This window comes from Podarcis filfolensis (genome assembly GCF_964270895.1).
Source record: "Podarcis filfolensis genome assembly, chromosome: 5".
In the NCBI taxonomy this organism is placed as follows: domain Eukaryota; kingdom Metazoa; phylum Chordata; class Lepidosauria; order Squamata; family Lacertidae; genus Podarcis; species Podarcis filfolensis.
This window is the reverse complement of record NC_139608.1, coordinates 39,706,105-39,723,323: the sequence shown is the minus strand read 5'-3', so window position 1 is coordinate 39,723,323 and position 17,219 is coordinate 39,706,105. Positions and strand designations below refer to the sequence as shown.

The window sequence follows — 17,219 nt, the reverse complement described above, 5'->3', positions numbered from 1 at the left end:
ATCAGCACAGAAATAATCCTTCTAAAAGTCAAAGAATCACCACTATTTGGAGACCTTTTGGGAAGTCTTATAAGGGTTTAAACTGCTGCTCCGACTCCCCGGCCTGCTTTCCATGGTAAGTCTTTCCCTTTCCGCCACAGCAGCCGGAAACCTGTCGCAAGTTGATGTCGTCACTTATTCAGAAGAAGCACGCGCATGCTCAGCGTCTTCGCTCTCCTCCCTCCCTTTGGCTGGCCCCTTGGACGCGCGCGTGATGACGTAGTTCATGTGCACCGCCTCCGGTCGCTGGTGGGGAAGATGGCGGATGGTGGCGACGGCTCGTGAGGCAGCAGCTTCCGGGATAGGCGAGCTCTAGGTTTTTGGGCCCCGCGTACGGGGCTCTGTGAGCGGCTGCTTTGTGAGTTTTCCTCCTTGAGGCGATTGGCGGTGGGGAGGCGGGGGTGCGGGAGGGAAGGAACCCCGGCGACCCGGAAGACCGCCGCGGCTTCCGCCATCTTTAGGCCGCGAGAGGTGCCGCTGTTACGCTATTGGCGGCGGAGGGGCCTGTGGCTGAAAGCCGGGGCAGGAGGAGGACGTTGTGAGGAGAGCGGGAGAGAGGCCGGCGTGGGGTTACCAGCGAAAGTTTGAAAAGAGCCGCAAAGTCTTCAGTCGAAGCCCGGTAGGGGAAAGCCGACCATCCATCTGCCCTGCTGTTTCGGGCGCAATAAGTAATTTCGGCCTCGCCCTAAGATCCACAAGAGTAGCTGAAGAGTGCCTTGGGTGTAGGGTAGCAGCTGTGTGTGGGATCGGCGCTTTGGGATCCTTTCCATTCAGAGCGCACCTGAGCCACTGACTCGCTAGGTGTCCCTAAGATCAACGCCGCCTCACCAACCTCATCTCCTCCTTTGTAAAGGGTGGGGGTGTGATTATGACAGGCCACCTTACAGGGGTGTTGTAAGGGCCAATCACTTGTAGATGTGTAGGACGCTTTAGGGACGTTTAACGTATGCTAGGTAGATGATAAATACATGCTTCATATAATTATTTTGGAGTGTAACTTCTTGGTGTACGAACATGCAGGGTTTCAAGTAGCATTCAATTTAGGCAAAACAAGTAGCGCCTATAACTGTAAGAACAAGGTCAGGCTGTGTTCCCGAGTGCACTATTTGGCAGAAGCTCAATTGAGTACAATGGGACCTAATTTGAATAAGCATGCATAGGATTGCGCTGTTGCTGTCAGTTGTTAGATTAAGAGCCAATAAGATGTATTAACAATGTAAACATATTAAATATATATTTCCATTGTGCAGGAACCTTATTAATATGTTAGGAAAGACTTAATACTTTTGCATTTTTTAAATGTTAGAACAGCTTATGCACTGAGAAATTCAATGCAAGTTCCAGAAATTGGCTAGGATCAGATTTTTTACCAGTTACACTCTTATGTTGAATAAGTACTTGCTAACTTATTTTATCAAGAAGTCATGATTCCACAATTTTCAAAAATACTCATTGTGTGAGTAGGGCCAGTGTGTGAGTAGGATCATGCTCAGACAACATTCCTGCCATGTACTACTTGACATACATGCAATTGTTATAAAAGTTTGTATATAAACATTTGTTATAAAGCCTGTAGCTTTCTAGTTTCTAATATATTCAGTATTAAAGTAAATTTCACATGTTCTCAGAACGCAGGTGTCTGCTTTAGAATTAACTGAAACTTAATACTACAGAATGTTTCAGTTGTGTGAAATGTTTCAGTGGTGCAGGAAGGTAGGATGTAAGTTTACTTTAAAACTTACATCCTACCTTCCTGCACCACTGAAACATTTCACACAACAATGTTTGAGACAAACATTACATTTTTGCTGATAGTTTTGTTCATCTTAAAGTAGAATATTAATAAACCAATAAAATGCTGAAGATTTTATTTCTAATGCTTATTAATCATACATAGCTTATACTTCAAATGGAATAGTTTAATCTGTTAGTTGAAATAGTAGCTAACATCTCAAATATATAAATATGATACCCTTTGAAATAGTCATGTATTAAATTCCATGTTACATAATTCTGCAAAAGGAATTAGTTTGACTTCTTAATTTTGAGCTTTTATTTTTATTCCTGAAATTTGGATATAAAGCTAATTTGTATTAATTGCATGAACAGTTTTCAATTGTTCTGCAAACAAATCCAATGGGGAGTGGAATGCCCAGAGAATGCATAGTTGGTACACTTATTGAGCAATCCTAACTAGGCATATATGCAAGGATTTCCAGGAAATCCTTATATACACGCTGATGTATATATTATGTAAGTTGAATTGCACCCTAACTGCTGCTGGCCAGGGTGGCACAGCCAGAGTTTGGGTGTCCAGTATAAACCTTCATTTTTCTGACCTTTCCTTGCCTCTAGTAATTACGGTTGCATTTTTGGTGGTATAAATTAAAGCAAATTCTGTGCATGGGACAAATGAATGAATGAAATTAGGACACCATGTAACTTTTTTATCTCTGTTCAAGACATCCATCCCCACCCTTAACATACACTATTTTGTCCTTTAATTCTGGTAGCTTAGTTTGCCTCAATAGGGCTCTCCCTTTGCCAGAGTTAGTAGATATGCCAGGGTAAGTAATGTGCACTGGCCAAAGTGTGCCGTCAGCAAGTGGAGAGTTATGTCTCATCCCAATCTCTCCCACCTGGTGTATCTGGGGGTTAGGATTGCACATTTAAATCTTGACATGTTGAAATATTCACTTTGTCAAACAAGCTATGATGAATACCGTCACATTGCATACTCTCTTTAGTTATCCATATGTAAAAAAAAAAAGCAGGAGTATCAATACTATCCACTTGAATCAAACTTGGTCTATAATTTTTTTAAATTACAAGTCTGCTGCTCATTCAGTTATGCCTTCACTTTACTGAAACAGTCTAACAATGCTGGGCTAGATCCAGTAGTGACTTTCTGCTCACAGAGGCTTGCTTTCTATGAATGGAAAGAATTTTGGTCCAACAGAGACACTTGTAATGGGAGAGATGATTTTTGATAGTTCTCCTTTCCCACCTGCAATGCCCTCCCAACTGTTCCACAGGGATCTCCAACCCTCTTGAATATATTTGAATGGGGAATTGGCAAAAAGTTCTTACCCACCCCTTCTTTAGTCAGTGGATGATAGGACCACCCTTCCTGTGGCCAGAACTGGATCTAACCTGCTGGTTTGCCTCACAGACAGTTCCTCTCTGCTTTATGGAGGAAAAATCATGCATATATTTACTCAAACTAATAATAATAATATTTACAGAATATCTAAAAACATAATAAATGCAACAACATCAAAAAAACCCTGATACAGGAGTGTCTTCAGATGTCTTCTAAAAGTTGTGTAAGTCTTTAAAAAAAAAAGAATGCTGTTTATTTAAGTTGTGTAATTCTTTATCTCCTTGACATCTGAAGAGAGGGCATTCCACCAGGAGGGCGCCACTACTGAGAAGGCCCTTTGCCTGATTCCCCGTAACTTCGCTTCTCACAGTGAGGGAACTATCAGAAGACCCTCAAAGGAGGACCTCAGTGTCCAGACTAAGGGATGGGGGTGGAGATGCTCCTTCAGGTATACTGGGCCGAGGCCATTTAGGTTGCCACATGCTCTGTTACTGAGAACTTTGTCAGTTGGAGTGCTGTTGTTCCTGACTGATAGTTTCAAAATGTCTTCTGTTTGGAAGACCCTTACCAATGGCTCGCTCCACTCTTCACCCCATCCTGCATCAGAATGCAGAAGGAGTTGAGGGTGATTCAGGGTGTATCATTGTTTGGTCTGGAAGATGCCTAACTTTTTTCTCTATTTTTTGTCGTGGTCTTGTGGGTCACCTCAAGGCACACTGGGGATCAGAGTCATTGTTTATTTTAAATAGAATTACTTGAAAATCCAATTAATTGCAGAATGATTTTATTATAAGTACATTATCTGTAAGACTTATTATAAGTACATTATCTGTAAGACTATAATCTTAGCATAAAAAATTAGAAAGGCCCAACTAATCAGATGAGGAATCAAATCTAGCAGGCGCATATTACAATTTTGAAATTTGTCTCACTGTTTCATCATTCCCCTGAAAATGAGATTTGGTGTGACTTCTTAATTAGTTGTCTTCAACTGTGTATTGAGACACTGTGGGGTGGGGTGATTGTTGGACTAGGTTTGAGAAGATCCAGGTTCAAATCCCTGCTAAGCCATAAAGCACTTTAGACCAGTCACTATAACTGAAGACCAATCTACCTCACAGAGTTGTTGTGAGGATAACGTGAAACTATAGAAACCATCTCCCCTGCCTTGAGATTCTTGGAGGAAAAGTTGGATATAGATTTAGTGAATTAATATAGTTGTTGTGTGGAATAGGCAAAATGTAATTGGGTCACAGTAGCTAGCCATGTAAATCAGTATGCCCATCTGTAGTTTGTCTTGGACATGTAGTAGTTGATATTTATATTATGTTCCAGGATCTAAAGATTTTAAATAAAAACACATTACAACAAATTTCTCTGAATGGAACCAGTTACTTGAATTATGGCTTTGTAGAAAAGCTGGCTTTCAAGCAGTCTTCAAGGAGCCTGCTCCAGAGTGAGAAAGAAGCCCTGGGAGTTGCAGTCTGTAGAGATTTAAAACCAGTTTTGCTTCTAATTGTAAACAGTTAGTGTCTGGGGGAAATGCCTGGCTTTCTGAAGTTAGATGGGATTCATTATCTTCCACCTCGTTCTACAAATATTTTGGAGAGCTTCATAATTAAGTTACCTTTTGCACTCTGGAGAGGTTATATGAGGGCGCGTACATTGTTCCTAACTCATGCAGGGTTTATAATAAGAAAATGACAAAATTCAAATTGTCTGCAGAACAGTTCATTGCAGAATAAAATGGGATATTTCACTTTGGACATTTGTCTGCGTAAAATTCAGGTCTATTTCTATTTAAAGAAAGTGATTGCACATGAAGAATAAATATTAATACGCGAGAATCCTGACTAGCAGCACAACAAGACAGAAGTACTGTTTTTGGGGGACAGGAGGCGGGCAGGTGTGGAGGATTCCCTGGTCCTGAATGGGGTAACTGTGCCCCTGAAGGACCAGGTGCGCAGCCTGGGAGTCATTTTGGACTCACAGCTGTCCATGGAGGCACAGGTCAAATCTGTATCCAGGGCAGCTGTTTACCAGCTCCATCTGGTACGTAGGCTGAGACCCTATCTGCCTGCAGACTGTCTTGCCAGAGTGGTGCATGCTCTGGTTATCTCCCGCTTGGACTACTGCAATGCGCTCTACGTGGGCCTACCTTTGAAGGTGACCCAGAAACTACAACTAATCCAGAATGCGGCAGCTAGACTGGTGACTGGGAGCGGCCGCCGAGACCATATAACACCGGTCTTGAAAGACCTACATTGGCTCCCAGTACGTTTCCGAGCACAATTCAAAGTGTTGGTGCTGACCTTTAAAGCCCTAAACAGCCTCGGTCCAGTATATCTGAAGGAGTGTCTCCACCCCCATCGTTCTGCCCGGACACTGAGGTCCAGCTCCGAGGGCCTTCTGGCGGTTCCCTCACTGCGAGAGGCCAAGTTACAGGAAACCAGGCAGAGGGCCTTCTCGGTAGTGGCGCCCGCCCTGTGGAACGCCCTCCCATCAGATGTCAAAGTGATAAACAACTACCTGACATTCTGAAGGCAGCCCTGTTCAGGGAAGTTTTTAATATGTGACATTTTAGTGTATTTTTCATCTTTGTTGGAAGCCGCCCAGAGTGGCTGGGGAAACCCAGTCAGATGGGCGGGGTACAAATAATAAATTATAATAATAATAATAATAATAATAATAATAATAATTATTATTATTATTATTATTATTATTATTATTACTATTATTACCCTAATCATACCTATTCAGAAGTAAGTCCTATTGAATTTAATGGGGTTTACTCTCAGGTAAGTAGGGTTAAGATTGCAGCCTAAGCAACAAGTGCTAGGATTTAGAAATATGTTGAACTTGCTCAGGTGCAGATACCAGGTGTGTTAAACTATGCCATGTACACTTAAAGTCAGATTTCAGTGGTACAACATCCCACACTTAACCCCTAAAATGGGACTTCTCTCAAGCAGGAAATGTGAAACATAGTATTCATCGGTGGACTAGCTTATGTGCAATCGAATTACTGATTAATCTGTTGCAGAGAATCTGTTCGAATCTGCAATCTTTTTACTAGTGATATTCATTATAATCCATCAATATTCATTTATAGCAGGATGCTAAAACCATGGCTTGTATAAGTGTCCAGAGGCAAATTAGTGTCCTAAGCTCATTGTTCAGCGTCTTTATAAACTATTTGGACAAAGGAATTGAGAGGATACTCGTCAAATTTGTAGATGACACCAAACTGGGAAGCATAGCTAATGCCACAGAAGACAGAAGCAGGATTCAGGATCACCTTATCAAATTGGAGAACCGGGCCCAGACTTAACAGAATGAAATTCACTAGGGGCCAATGTAAGGTTCTAAAGTTAGGTAGGAATAATCAGATAACACAAATATCAAATGGACACATGGCTTACCAGTAACACATGTGAAAAGGATCTAGGGGTCTTAGTAGACAACAAGCTTAACATGTGTCTGTAGTGCGATGCAGCAGAAAAAAGGAAATGGCTATTCTAGGCTTACCAACAGAAGTATAATGTCCAGGACAAGGGAAGTAATAGATCACTCTATTCTGCCTTGGTCAGACCACACCTGGAATACTGTGTCCAGTTCTGGGCACCAAAATTTAAGTAGTATATTGGCAAGCTGGAACGTTTGTAGAAGAGGGTAACCAAGATGATCCAGGGTTTGGAAACCAAGCCTTATGAGCGAGAGCTGAGGGAGTTCCAGGGAACCTGAAAAGGAGGAGCCTAAGAGGAGACCTGATAGCCACCTTCAAATATCTATAGGGTTATCTCATGGAAGATGGAGCAAGCTTTCTCCTGCTCCATAGGGTACCACTCGAGCTAATGGATTCAAGTTACAAGAAAGGAGATTCTGACTAAACATCAGAAAGAGCTTTGTGACAGTAAGAGCTGTTTCACAGTGGAACAGATTCCCTTGGGAGGTGGTGGACTTTCTTTCCTTGGATGTTTTTAAGCAGTGGTTGGATGACCATCTGCCACAAATGTTGTAGCTGAAATTCCTGCATTGCAGGGGTTGGACTAGATGACCCTCGGGATTCCTTCTAGCTCTACAATTTTATGATTCCATGATTCAAAGGAACAATTCTGTGTAGTTTTGCTATAATTTTACTATCTATATGGCACTACAAACGTGAGGTCCAAGCACCCCCTTCCTTTCTCATTTTTGAATTCTACTTATTTCTGGTTCCCAAAGATCCAACAAAGCATCTTAAAAGGAAAATATACTGTGCTATAAATTCTAATGGATATTAGATCTATTATATTGAGAATGTTTTTGGACTGCGGTTTTAACTACAGATGTCCAGAAATGTTTCATAGTTATACCTTGCTTTGGTAAAAAAGGTCATATATAGGGATTCCAAACCCATTTATGTGATATTTATCTTGCATGCAACTTTCACACAGATGTTTTTGTGCCCTTGCTGATGCAATTCCAGAATTGATGTTGGTAACACTGTTCTGGTTTTTTTTTGGAAAAAATTCTGGTGTTCTAAATATATTAGAGTCTGATTTAGCATATTTATACAGTACAGTGGTACCTCGGGATGCGAACGGGATCCGTTCTGGAGCCCTGTTCGCATCCCGAACAGAACGCAAGAGGCGACGGCGCGTGCGTGGGTTGTGTTTCGCCGCTTCCGTGCATGCGTGTGACGCCATTTTGAGCGTCTGCGCGAGCGGCGAAACCCGGAAGTAACGCACTCCATTACTTCCGGGTTGCCGCGGAGTGCAACTCGAACGCGCTCAACCCGAAGCACATTCAACTCAAGGTATGACTGTACATGGTGTAATAATTTTGTTAATTACCCATTCATATATTTAGTAAGCATAACTAAAAAGAAATTATGATTTTATGTGCTATGTAAATACATCAAAAAAATCAATTTGCCAAAAACATTTAAACTGAAAATGCACAATCTTATTTGAAATTTATATTTAAACAAATCCAAAACTTTAGTTGGAAATAATTTTTACTGTAACAGTTATAAATATTCCCCAAAGTGGAAACTCTGTAGTACAGTGGAACTGTTCAACTTCCAAAACATTTGAAAACCAAAAATCAAGGGATCGTCAGCAGAATCCATTGAAAAAATGGATAAACGTGCCTTGGAAGCCGATCAATGAATACATTCACTTCCGGGTTGTCGATGTTCAGGTTCCGAATTGTTTGTCAGTGAAGTCGTTCGATAACCGAGATTCCACTGTATATACCATATTTACTTTAATGTGCCATCGAATCTAATGTACACCTCAATTTTCAGAACCTTGAAACCAAAAAGTATTTGCTGGCGAATGTAAATGTGCCGTTGAATCTAATGCACACTTTGATTTTCGCAATGCTATTTGGCCAAAAAAGGTGAGCATTAAATTTGAGTAAATACGGTATTTCCTTGTATTGATTACAATTTAGGGAAAAATTAAGGCACAGGAAACGTATAGTAATTTTAACATACTTAAAAAAACTACATCATCTTCATATTTGACTCTTAGAGCTAGTCATCTGAAAAAGTTAATTAAAACTTTGAAACTGCCCAATTTTCCTATATCAGACATTGCTTGAAATAGAAAAATCTCTTTAAGATTTTTTCCATTACACACAATTTTATGTGGGAACTTTGGTGGTAGAGAAGGAAAAATAAGTAGCAGTAACCTGAGTGGTGAAAGAGAAGATCACTAGTCGCCTCTGCTTAATTCTTTGTAAGACTGTTCAGATGAGTGTGATTGGTTGGTCTGCACTTAATGTTCAACAATCATTTCTGTACTGAGTTTGTAGGCTGTAGAAAGCCAGTTCTAATACTAGTGTTACATGGCTTCCAGCTTCATTGAGATGTTAAGTCTGTGTGAGCAGCTTGTATACCACCAAAAATGAATGAAAATAATAATAATTTGTTATTTTATAAAAAGTAAATGATATATATAAAGCAAATACATAGGCAATCTGGTTTTTGGGGGGGAAACAGCACTCTAACAAAGTTTTCAAAAATCTTCAATTTTTTTTACAAAAAAGCCTTTTTTTCCCCCTTGTGTGTTGGCACTTTCAGCTTGCAAACGCAACAGTGTTGTGCAGAAGAAAATTTGCCACTACTACATTTTCCATTGACAAAGATTTGTATAAAAAAGTATTGTTGCAAAAAGAGAAATAAATCCACAGCATAATGAATAAATGAATAATTTTTGTAAAGAAACTGTCCCTAGGAAGTATGTATGTGGTTGGCCTGGGTGACGTATTGATACATCACCCAGGACCAGTTTGAGGGCCAGAGTGTGATGGTGCCTTCACCCGGTGGTATATCAGAGGTGAAACCACCACTGCTCCTGAGGTTTCACTGGCAATGTACCATTGGGTGAAGGTGCCATCACGTGCTGGCCCTCAAACCGAGGGAGGACTAAGCCATGAGGTACCTTGGCATGCCAGACATTGGTGGTAGAGGGAGTCCCTCCACTGCCAGAATGCGGAGGAACAAGCTCCATCATGGCTTAGCATGTCATCTGAACCGAGGCTTATGCTTATCCTGTGTTTGAAGTAACCACAAGCTGTAACCTCCTGGTGTGATATTTATGCAACATATCTACAATGGACAACACTATAAGGCAGTGGTGGCCAAACTTGGCCCTCCAGCTGTTTTTGGACTACAACTCCCATCATCCCTAGCTAACAGGACCAGTGGTCAGGGATGATTGGAATTGTAGTCCCAAAACAGCTGGAGGGCCAAGTTTGGCTACCACTGCTATAAGGAGTTTCCTGTGTTCCTAACACAGTGCACTTTTTATCATTTATAAACTGAACAAACTAAATGAAATCTCAGTTTATAAAGGACATCATAATATTTATAGGAAGATAGTACTACTGGTACTTAGTGTTCATCATTTATATAAAACTTTTAATTTTATAAAGTACTCTGTAATCTCTATTGACACATTCACAACAGCTCTGAGCAGGACACTTGTTTCTTTGCTACAGATTGGAAACTGGGGAAGATTATTGTCAGGGAACTGCCATCAGCTCAGAGGCAAGAGATAGAGGGGGAGTTGTGTTACAGGGAGCCTCCGAAAATCTTGCGAAGCAGTTCCTCTTCCGGAGAGGAGGAAAGCCTAACCTCCAGTGGAGAAGAGGTGCAAGGGGCAGAGGATGCTAGAGAGAGCCTTAACACTGCGCCTGAGCAAGCCGGAAAGGAGGGAAGCACACCCCTGCCATCCCCGGTTATGCACAGTAGTTTGAGGCGCAGGGAGGGGCGGAAAAGGCGCGGGGTGATGAAACTTTTATGTTGGGGGAGGTACAAAAACAGATCGCTCCCAGATTCTGCTAGCGATTGAGCCAGACATGAACTTATGACTCTCTTCACTGTAAATAGTTTGCACCAAAACAAAGCCTGTAAAAGATAGGTCGGAATCCTGCCTGGTTACTCTCGAGCAACCACAAGAGCATCTGACAATTATCTTCCATGACCAAGGTGAAGCTTGAACCCAGACAAGGCCTTTGGTATACCCACTGGCTTCTTAATCCATGTTAGCTATATTTTAGCTAAACAAGTAGCCTCTTGCAGGTCTTTTACATGACATCAAAGTTGCTGAAATTTGACATCTGAATTTTCAAGCAGAAATACAGCAGATGACTAATTTGGAAGTTAAGCATTTTAACACTGTTGTATTGCAACAGATGGTTAAATGGTTTCATATACATAATAACTGCAAAAATATTTCACTCTAGCCTGTTTCTTGAATCTTGTAAATTATGTACCGTATTTTTCGCTCTATAACACACACCTGACCATAACACGCACGTAGTTTTTAGAGGAAGAAAACAAGAAAAAAATATTCTAAACAAAACAGTGGATGTATGATTTTTGTGGTTCATGCTGTGGCCACAGACGTGATCTGACGGTGAGTTTGGGGTAGCCCAATGCAAAAATCCTGAGGATCCATGTGGATCCATGCTTTGTAACCACGTTTTTGCGCCATTGCAGCCCCATGAAACAGTGGGTGCGTGTGTGTTTTTTGGTGCAGGCTGTAGCCATGGATATGCTATGTGATCTGATGGTGAACTTGGGGTGACCCAGTGCAAAAATCCTGAGGATCCATCTGGATCCGTGCTTTGTAACCACACTTTAAGTGGGGAGGGAAGGAAAAGCATTCAAGGGACAAGGAGCACGTGTGGGATGTGTGGAGAAGGATGCTGCTAATAATGCAGAAGAGGGGTTTAAGGGAAGAAGGAACACGCGTGGGGTGTGTGGAGAAGGATGCGGCTAATAATGCAGGCGAGGGGTCTAAGGGGAGAAGGAACACGAATGGGGTGTGTAGAGAACGATGCTGCTAATAATGCAGGAGAGGGGTTTAAGGGGAGAAGGAACACGCATGGGGTGTGTAGAGAAGGATGCTGCTAATGATGCAGGAGAGGGGTTTAAGGGGAGAAGGAACACGCGTGGGGTGGGTGGAGAAGGATGCTGCTAATGATGCAGGAGAGGGGTTTAAGGGGAGAAAGAGCTCGAGTGGGGTGTGTGGAAAAGGAGCTTTTCGGCGAGCTGAGCGGGGAGGGGGGAGGGAAAGAGCACTGTTGCTTTAAAGGAGCCAACCGGACAGCAGCCACTTACAGCAGTGTAAGCAGCTCCTTTTCTCTCCCGCTTTGCTCCTTCTCTCCCTCTTTGCTGCTTTACGCAGCTAATGGCGAATCCCCTGCAACCCAAGTCCTGCTCAGCAGATCAGCTGAGACGCTGGGAGAATCGTAATTTCCCCCTCTCCCTCATCCCGTGCCCTCCTGTCCCCAGCAGCCTTTTTAAAAAGTTTTTTACTGGTTTTCACTGCGCTCGTGGCTCAGAGCCCTCCTGTGCCCTGCCGTCCCTCTGCAGCCTCATTGCTCCGTTTAGAGAGCACACGGACCTTTGCTAGCTGAGGCTGCAGCAGCTGTTGCTGGCTACGGGGCGCTTTTTCCAGCTCGCTATGGCTCCCGTCTGTCCCTCCTCGCGTGTAAGCGGCTGCTGCCCGCTTTGCTGCCATGGCTCTCCTTCCCTCTCTCCTCCTTGGCTCCCCCCCTCCTCCTGGCTGTAAAGCAAGCAAAGCTAGAGCCGTGCAAAGCCCTGCAAGTGGCTCCCGCTTTGCTTGACTGACGGCAGCCATGGCTCCGGTCAAGTGCATTCGCTCTGTAACACGCACAGGCATTTTCCCTTACTTTCTAGGAGCAAAAAAGTGCGTGTTTTGGAGCGAAAATTACGGTAATTATAAGCTCTTTAGAACAAAGATGGGAAATGGTACTTGTATGTACTAAATAACTGGAATCATCATTTTTATAGTTTGGTTGCAAAAGTAGTCTAGTCCCTTTTGTTTAGAAATGGCTTGCCATTGATATTATTGGGGTGACCCAGAAGTTTAGTTTTCTTACTTATTTCTTCTTACCAGTTTTCTTTCAAACATACACCTTACATTTGCTCCCTAAAGGTAAAATAAAGGTGGCTGTCACAAAATATTCTAGAGAAATGCCATTTTGATTTTGTTGGTGGTTCTAAAGAGGGTGTCATTGTCCCCATATGGCCTTTATATATACAGATTAGGCAGCATGGATGCATTCCTGTGCCAGACTATGAGACAGGGGGAAAGTTAAGTGTGTCCTGACAACCTTTACTAGCAGCTGCTTTACTTACCGGGCTGTAAGGGAAGGGGAAGGAGCTGAACTGGTATGTACGAGTCACTAGATGCAGCCCTTATAGGATTCAAGCACTCTGACCAGGCAGTTGTAGCTGGCTCCTTCCTCCTCAGTCCTCTTCCAGATACAGTGTGTCATAGGATCTAATACCATCATTTGCTACCTCTCTATCTTCCAAGAGGCATTACAGTGGTACCTCGGGTTACAGACGCTTCAGGTCACAGACTCTGCTAACCCAGAAATAGTACCTTGGGTTAAGAACTTTGCTTCAGGATGAGAACAGAAATCGCGCGGCGGCAGCGGGAGGCCCCATTAGCTAGAGTAGTACCTCAGGTTAAGAACAGTTTCAGGTTAAGAACGGACCTCCAGAATGAATTAAGTTCTTAACCCAAGGTACCACTGTATCAGAGTACGAGGACATGTTCCAGCCATGCAACAACACTTAGATGTGATACGGCGCCAGTGAGGCGGGTGGCCTTGGGAGAGCTCAAAGGCCAGAGAGAGAGGACAAAGAGCTGCATTTGGCTCTGAAGCCTGAGGTTTCCCACGACTGGGCTAGATAACGTCCTGTATTTTCTTAGGGGAAAGATAAAAGGCCAGACTGATGAAACCATTTTTCATATGTATTTTTATTGCTTTAAATTTGTATTCCAGTTCTTCACTGAAGTCCTTGAAGTGGCTTATAACATCCACAGTTCTGTTAAAAGCCTTACAGTGTAATAAGCATAAAAAATAAGTTAATCCAAGAGAAGTGAGTGTGAGTGGGGGAGAAAAGACATTAGAAAACAGGAATATAGAATACCGAGCAGAATGAAAATGTTTTTGTTTAAAAATAAAAAATCCTGCCACACATAGAATATGTTAATTTGGAAGGGAGCTGCAGAAGGGACTGCTTGGAGCTGTTCAGAAGTAGGTGTATAATGGGACCTTTGCCTGCAGCCTCATCCCCTGAGTTCTCTCTTACAGGGCAGCTAGTGCTGCTGTGATGGGGAAGGTGACATCATAGCTGAACCCAGGAGCTTGTAGTGATGGTGTATTTGCCTGCCTGCCTCCAACAGAAACATTTTAAATTAGAAAAAATAGCCTTAATTTAACACTGACAATTGTTTAACAAACAAGAAATGAGCTTTCACTTTACAAGTGGAGTGTAAGAAAATTCATACGTTGTCCTTCTCAAAAATCGAAGTCAAGACTTGTCTTTGGTTGTAGCTAAATATTTATTTAATATAGTATTACTAACTTGTTCATTGCCACCTACAAGGTAATTACTGTGTTATTTTGCTTCTGTGGTGTGTGAGCTCAGTTACTAATAGTTTTGACTCACAAGGGAGTACAAACCTATTCTGGGAAGCCATATCCTGTTTTCAGTATTGCATTTTACATTAGTTGTACAATAGGAGGCCCTATTGATTGTTCCACCACTCTCAGAAGCTGGGGGATAAGAGTGGGAGAGGACATTATCTATAGCAACCCCTAAGTTGTGGAACTCCCTCTCTGCATGGATGTGTCTGGCATCTTCTTTATATAGCATTTGGCAAATGTTGAAGACACACCTCTTTACCCTGACTTTGGATAGCTAATATGTATATTTTTAGATCCCACCTTATTTCTGTGATTGTAAGTTGTTTTAACTGTTTTTACTATTGCGTTTTAGTTGTTGTAATGGCTCTGGGGCCTAAGGTGAAGGGTGGATTGATGATAATGATGGATGAAATATTTTTTCATAAGTTTTAATTTCCCTGTTAATGATGGGCTAATGTTGCACATGTTAAAAAGCTGCCTTGTTTATGTGAGAAATTCTAGTACTATTCAGATTTCTTATATCTTGGCATTCCTAGTTGAAACCTTCATTTTTAATTGCTTTATTTTAGATCTTCCAAAGCAAAAGACACCATGGCTACAGAGATTGGATCACCGCCGCGGTTTTTCCATATGCCAAGGTTTCAACACCAGGCCCCTCGACAACTGTTCTATAAGAGACCTGATTTTGCTCAGCAACAGGCAATGCAGCAGCTCACTTTTGATGGAAAACGTATGAGAAAAGCTGTGAACCGAAAAACTATAGACTATAATCCTTCTGTAATCAAGTATTTGGAGGTATGTTCAGAACCTGTTGTACCTGCAATTGTTACAAAATGTTTCAGCTTAAAAGACAAAAGAAGCAAAGAATTACTAAGCATGAATTTCTAGTTAGTAGAGATTTTGCCAAATATTTTGTGAAAAATAGCTTAAAATGCTGAGAGTAGCTATGGAAAAGGAGGGATTCTGTTCCCAAGTCTGAACCATTTCACACTATGCACTTAAAAATTTCACACCAAAAATGCCCTAGAAAGAGGGCAAAAATTATACTTATTATCAGCCCTCAGGAGACTAATAGAAACACCAGTTCATCTTTCATATCAGGTATGTGAAACCTAGGGAAACGGCAACACTTAGAACTGTTGTTTACTTTTCCTGCCAGTGAGAGGTTACTTTCCTTCCCTCACTAATGAATGTTTAAGCACTAAGCTTTAACTGTGGTCTGATCTCTTTAGAGCACAGGTGTCTTAACCTGTGGGCCTTCAGATGTTGCCAGACTACAGCTTCCATCATCCTTGACCATTGACCATGGTGGTTGGCCTTGGGAGTTGGAATATATATAGTGTGTCACAGGTTAGGTACTCCTGCCCCAGAACAGAAGTGGATTTAGGGGAGCATGACCAGTTTGCCCACACTGGGCACCAAGGTGACAGGGCACAACAGGAGGCGCTGCAACAATGGAACACTAGAGTTGGCGCCGCCAAATTTTGGTGTCTCGCAGGGTGCCACTGAATTTTTAAAGCCCAAAGTCCACTATTGCCTGGAGAGTGTTTCCCATTCTGAGTGCAATGTGGGATTTTGTTTATCTTGTGGCCTGATTTGAACTGGTGCACTTTAGTAGCAAATTTGAAGAGGAGGGGGTACTTTTTTTACTTTGGGACATCAAGTTCAAGTTCTTGAACTGATTTGCACTGATTTGAAGAAGGAAATTGCCTGTTCCTTCTAGAAAATGAAACACGCTGCATTCCTTTTCCAAAAATAGCACTACCCTGCAGGCACAGATAGGCAAACATTGTTTCTCATTTGGTACAAGCTAGCTAGCATGTTTTAACCAATAGTATTAATGAAAATATTTTTTCATCTTTCCAGAACAGAGTATGGCAAAGAGACCAACGGGATATGCGGGCAATTCAGCCTGATGGAGGGTATTATAATGATGTAAGTATACATGTTTATTTATCCCCTGGGCAGTAAAACATTTTTCTTCTTCCTGAAAGATTGAAAAATTGGTTTAAGCTGTAATTCTCTATTTAAGTGTGGGAGAAGTGAATAACAACATTAATTGTACTATAGAAACTTGATTTTACAAGTGGGTTTGAAAGAAGATGAATTCATTTAGTCACATTCTAGTATGATGATCCTGCTAAAGCTCTAGACATGGATTCAAAGATCCTATTATGTGAGCAGAAGGCACTTTGGCTCTGTGTGTATGTTTGAGAGAGGACTGCATGGGAGGACTGCTTCCATGGTTTTTATCGAAGCAGAAGTGCCTTCTGTTCTCATGGTGGGATTTCTGGATCCAAGCCATATTGTAATATAATTCTGAAGATCAGAATGATGTTAGGTATGCTTTTGTAGCGTCTCCACCAAAATTGAGATTCTTTGGCTTATTCATTCAAGAACATAAGCTTGCAAACAATTTTTTTAAAAGACTGTTTCCACGTATTAAGTACCAAGAATAACTTTTAACATTTTTTCCTCTCTTTTAGCTGGTCCCTCCTATAGGAATGTTGAACAATCCTATGAATGCTGTAACAACAAAATTTGTTAGGACATCTACCAATAAAGTAAAATGTCCAGTATTTGTTGTTAGGGTAAGTATAGTGTTACACTCCATGGCACAGTGATAAATTGCTAAGAATATGGATTTTGTTGTTTATCTTTTGTTGTCTGTTGCCATGTTCTGCATTGTAGAGAGGGTGATTTATAAATACAATAGATACTACTACTACTTCTAATATTAATAATAACAACTTTTCAGAATGGTTATCTTTTTATGGGACACAGTGATAGTGCAAAGTATTTTTGTCAGAAACGGACAGATTATTCATCCAGTAGTATTCAGGCACTGGAAGCAGGGCATCGGGCAACAAATACCGTATTTTTCGCCCTATAGGACACACTTTTCCCCCTCCAAAAATGAAGGGGAAATGTGTGTGCGTCCTATGGGGCGAATGCAGGCTTTCGCTGAAGCCTGGAGAGCCCGGCGGGAGTTCCCGCTGGGCTCCCAAGGCTTGCGGACAGCAGCCTGCAGCCCGAAACTTGGGGAGCGCAGCGGAGCACACCCGGGCTTCGGGCAGCTCTCCGCAAACCTTGGGAGCGCAGCGGGAGTTCC

The 17,219-nt window shown here is 42.0% G+C and overlaps 1 protein-coding gene across 3 annotated transcripts in view; it reads left to right on the top strand.

Annotated features, from left to right (window-relative positions):
* Positions 1–206: 206 nt before the first annotated feature.
* Positions 207–17,219, top strand: part of WDR33 (WD repeat domain 33) — a 56,394-nt gene continuing 39,381 nt past the window's right edge. The window contains exons 1-4 of one of the 3 annotated variants that reach the window (XM_083615078.1): positions 207–397; positions 14,677–14,902; positions 15,974–16,042; positions 16,594–16,698. In XM_083615078.1, the coding sequence (XP_083471204.1) occupies positions 14,699–14,902; positions 15,974–16,042; positions 16,594–16,698 (378 nt within the window). In that variant the 5' untranslated portion in view covers positions 207–397; positions 14,677–14,698. The remainder of the gene's footprint in view (positions 398–14,676; positions 14,903–15,973; positions 16,043–16,593; positions 16,699–17,219) is intronic. The other 2 variants (XM_083615077.1, XR_014548546.1) reach the window with 2 other exon arrangements.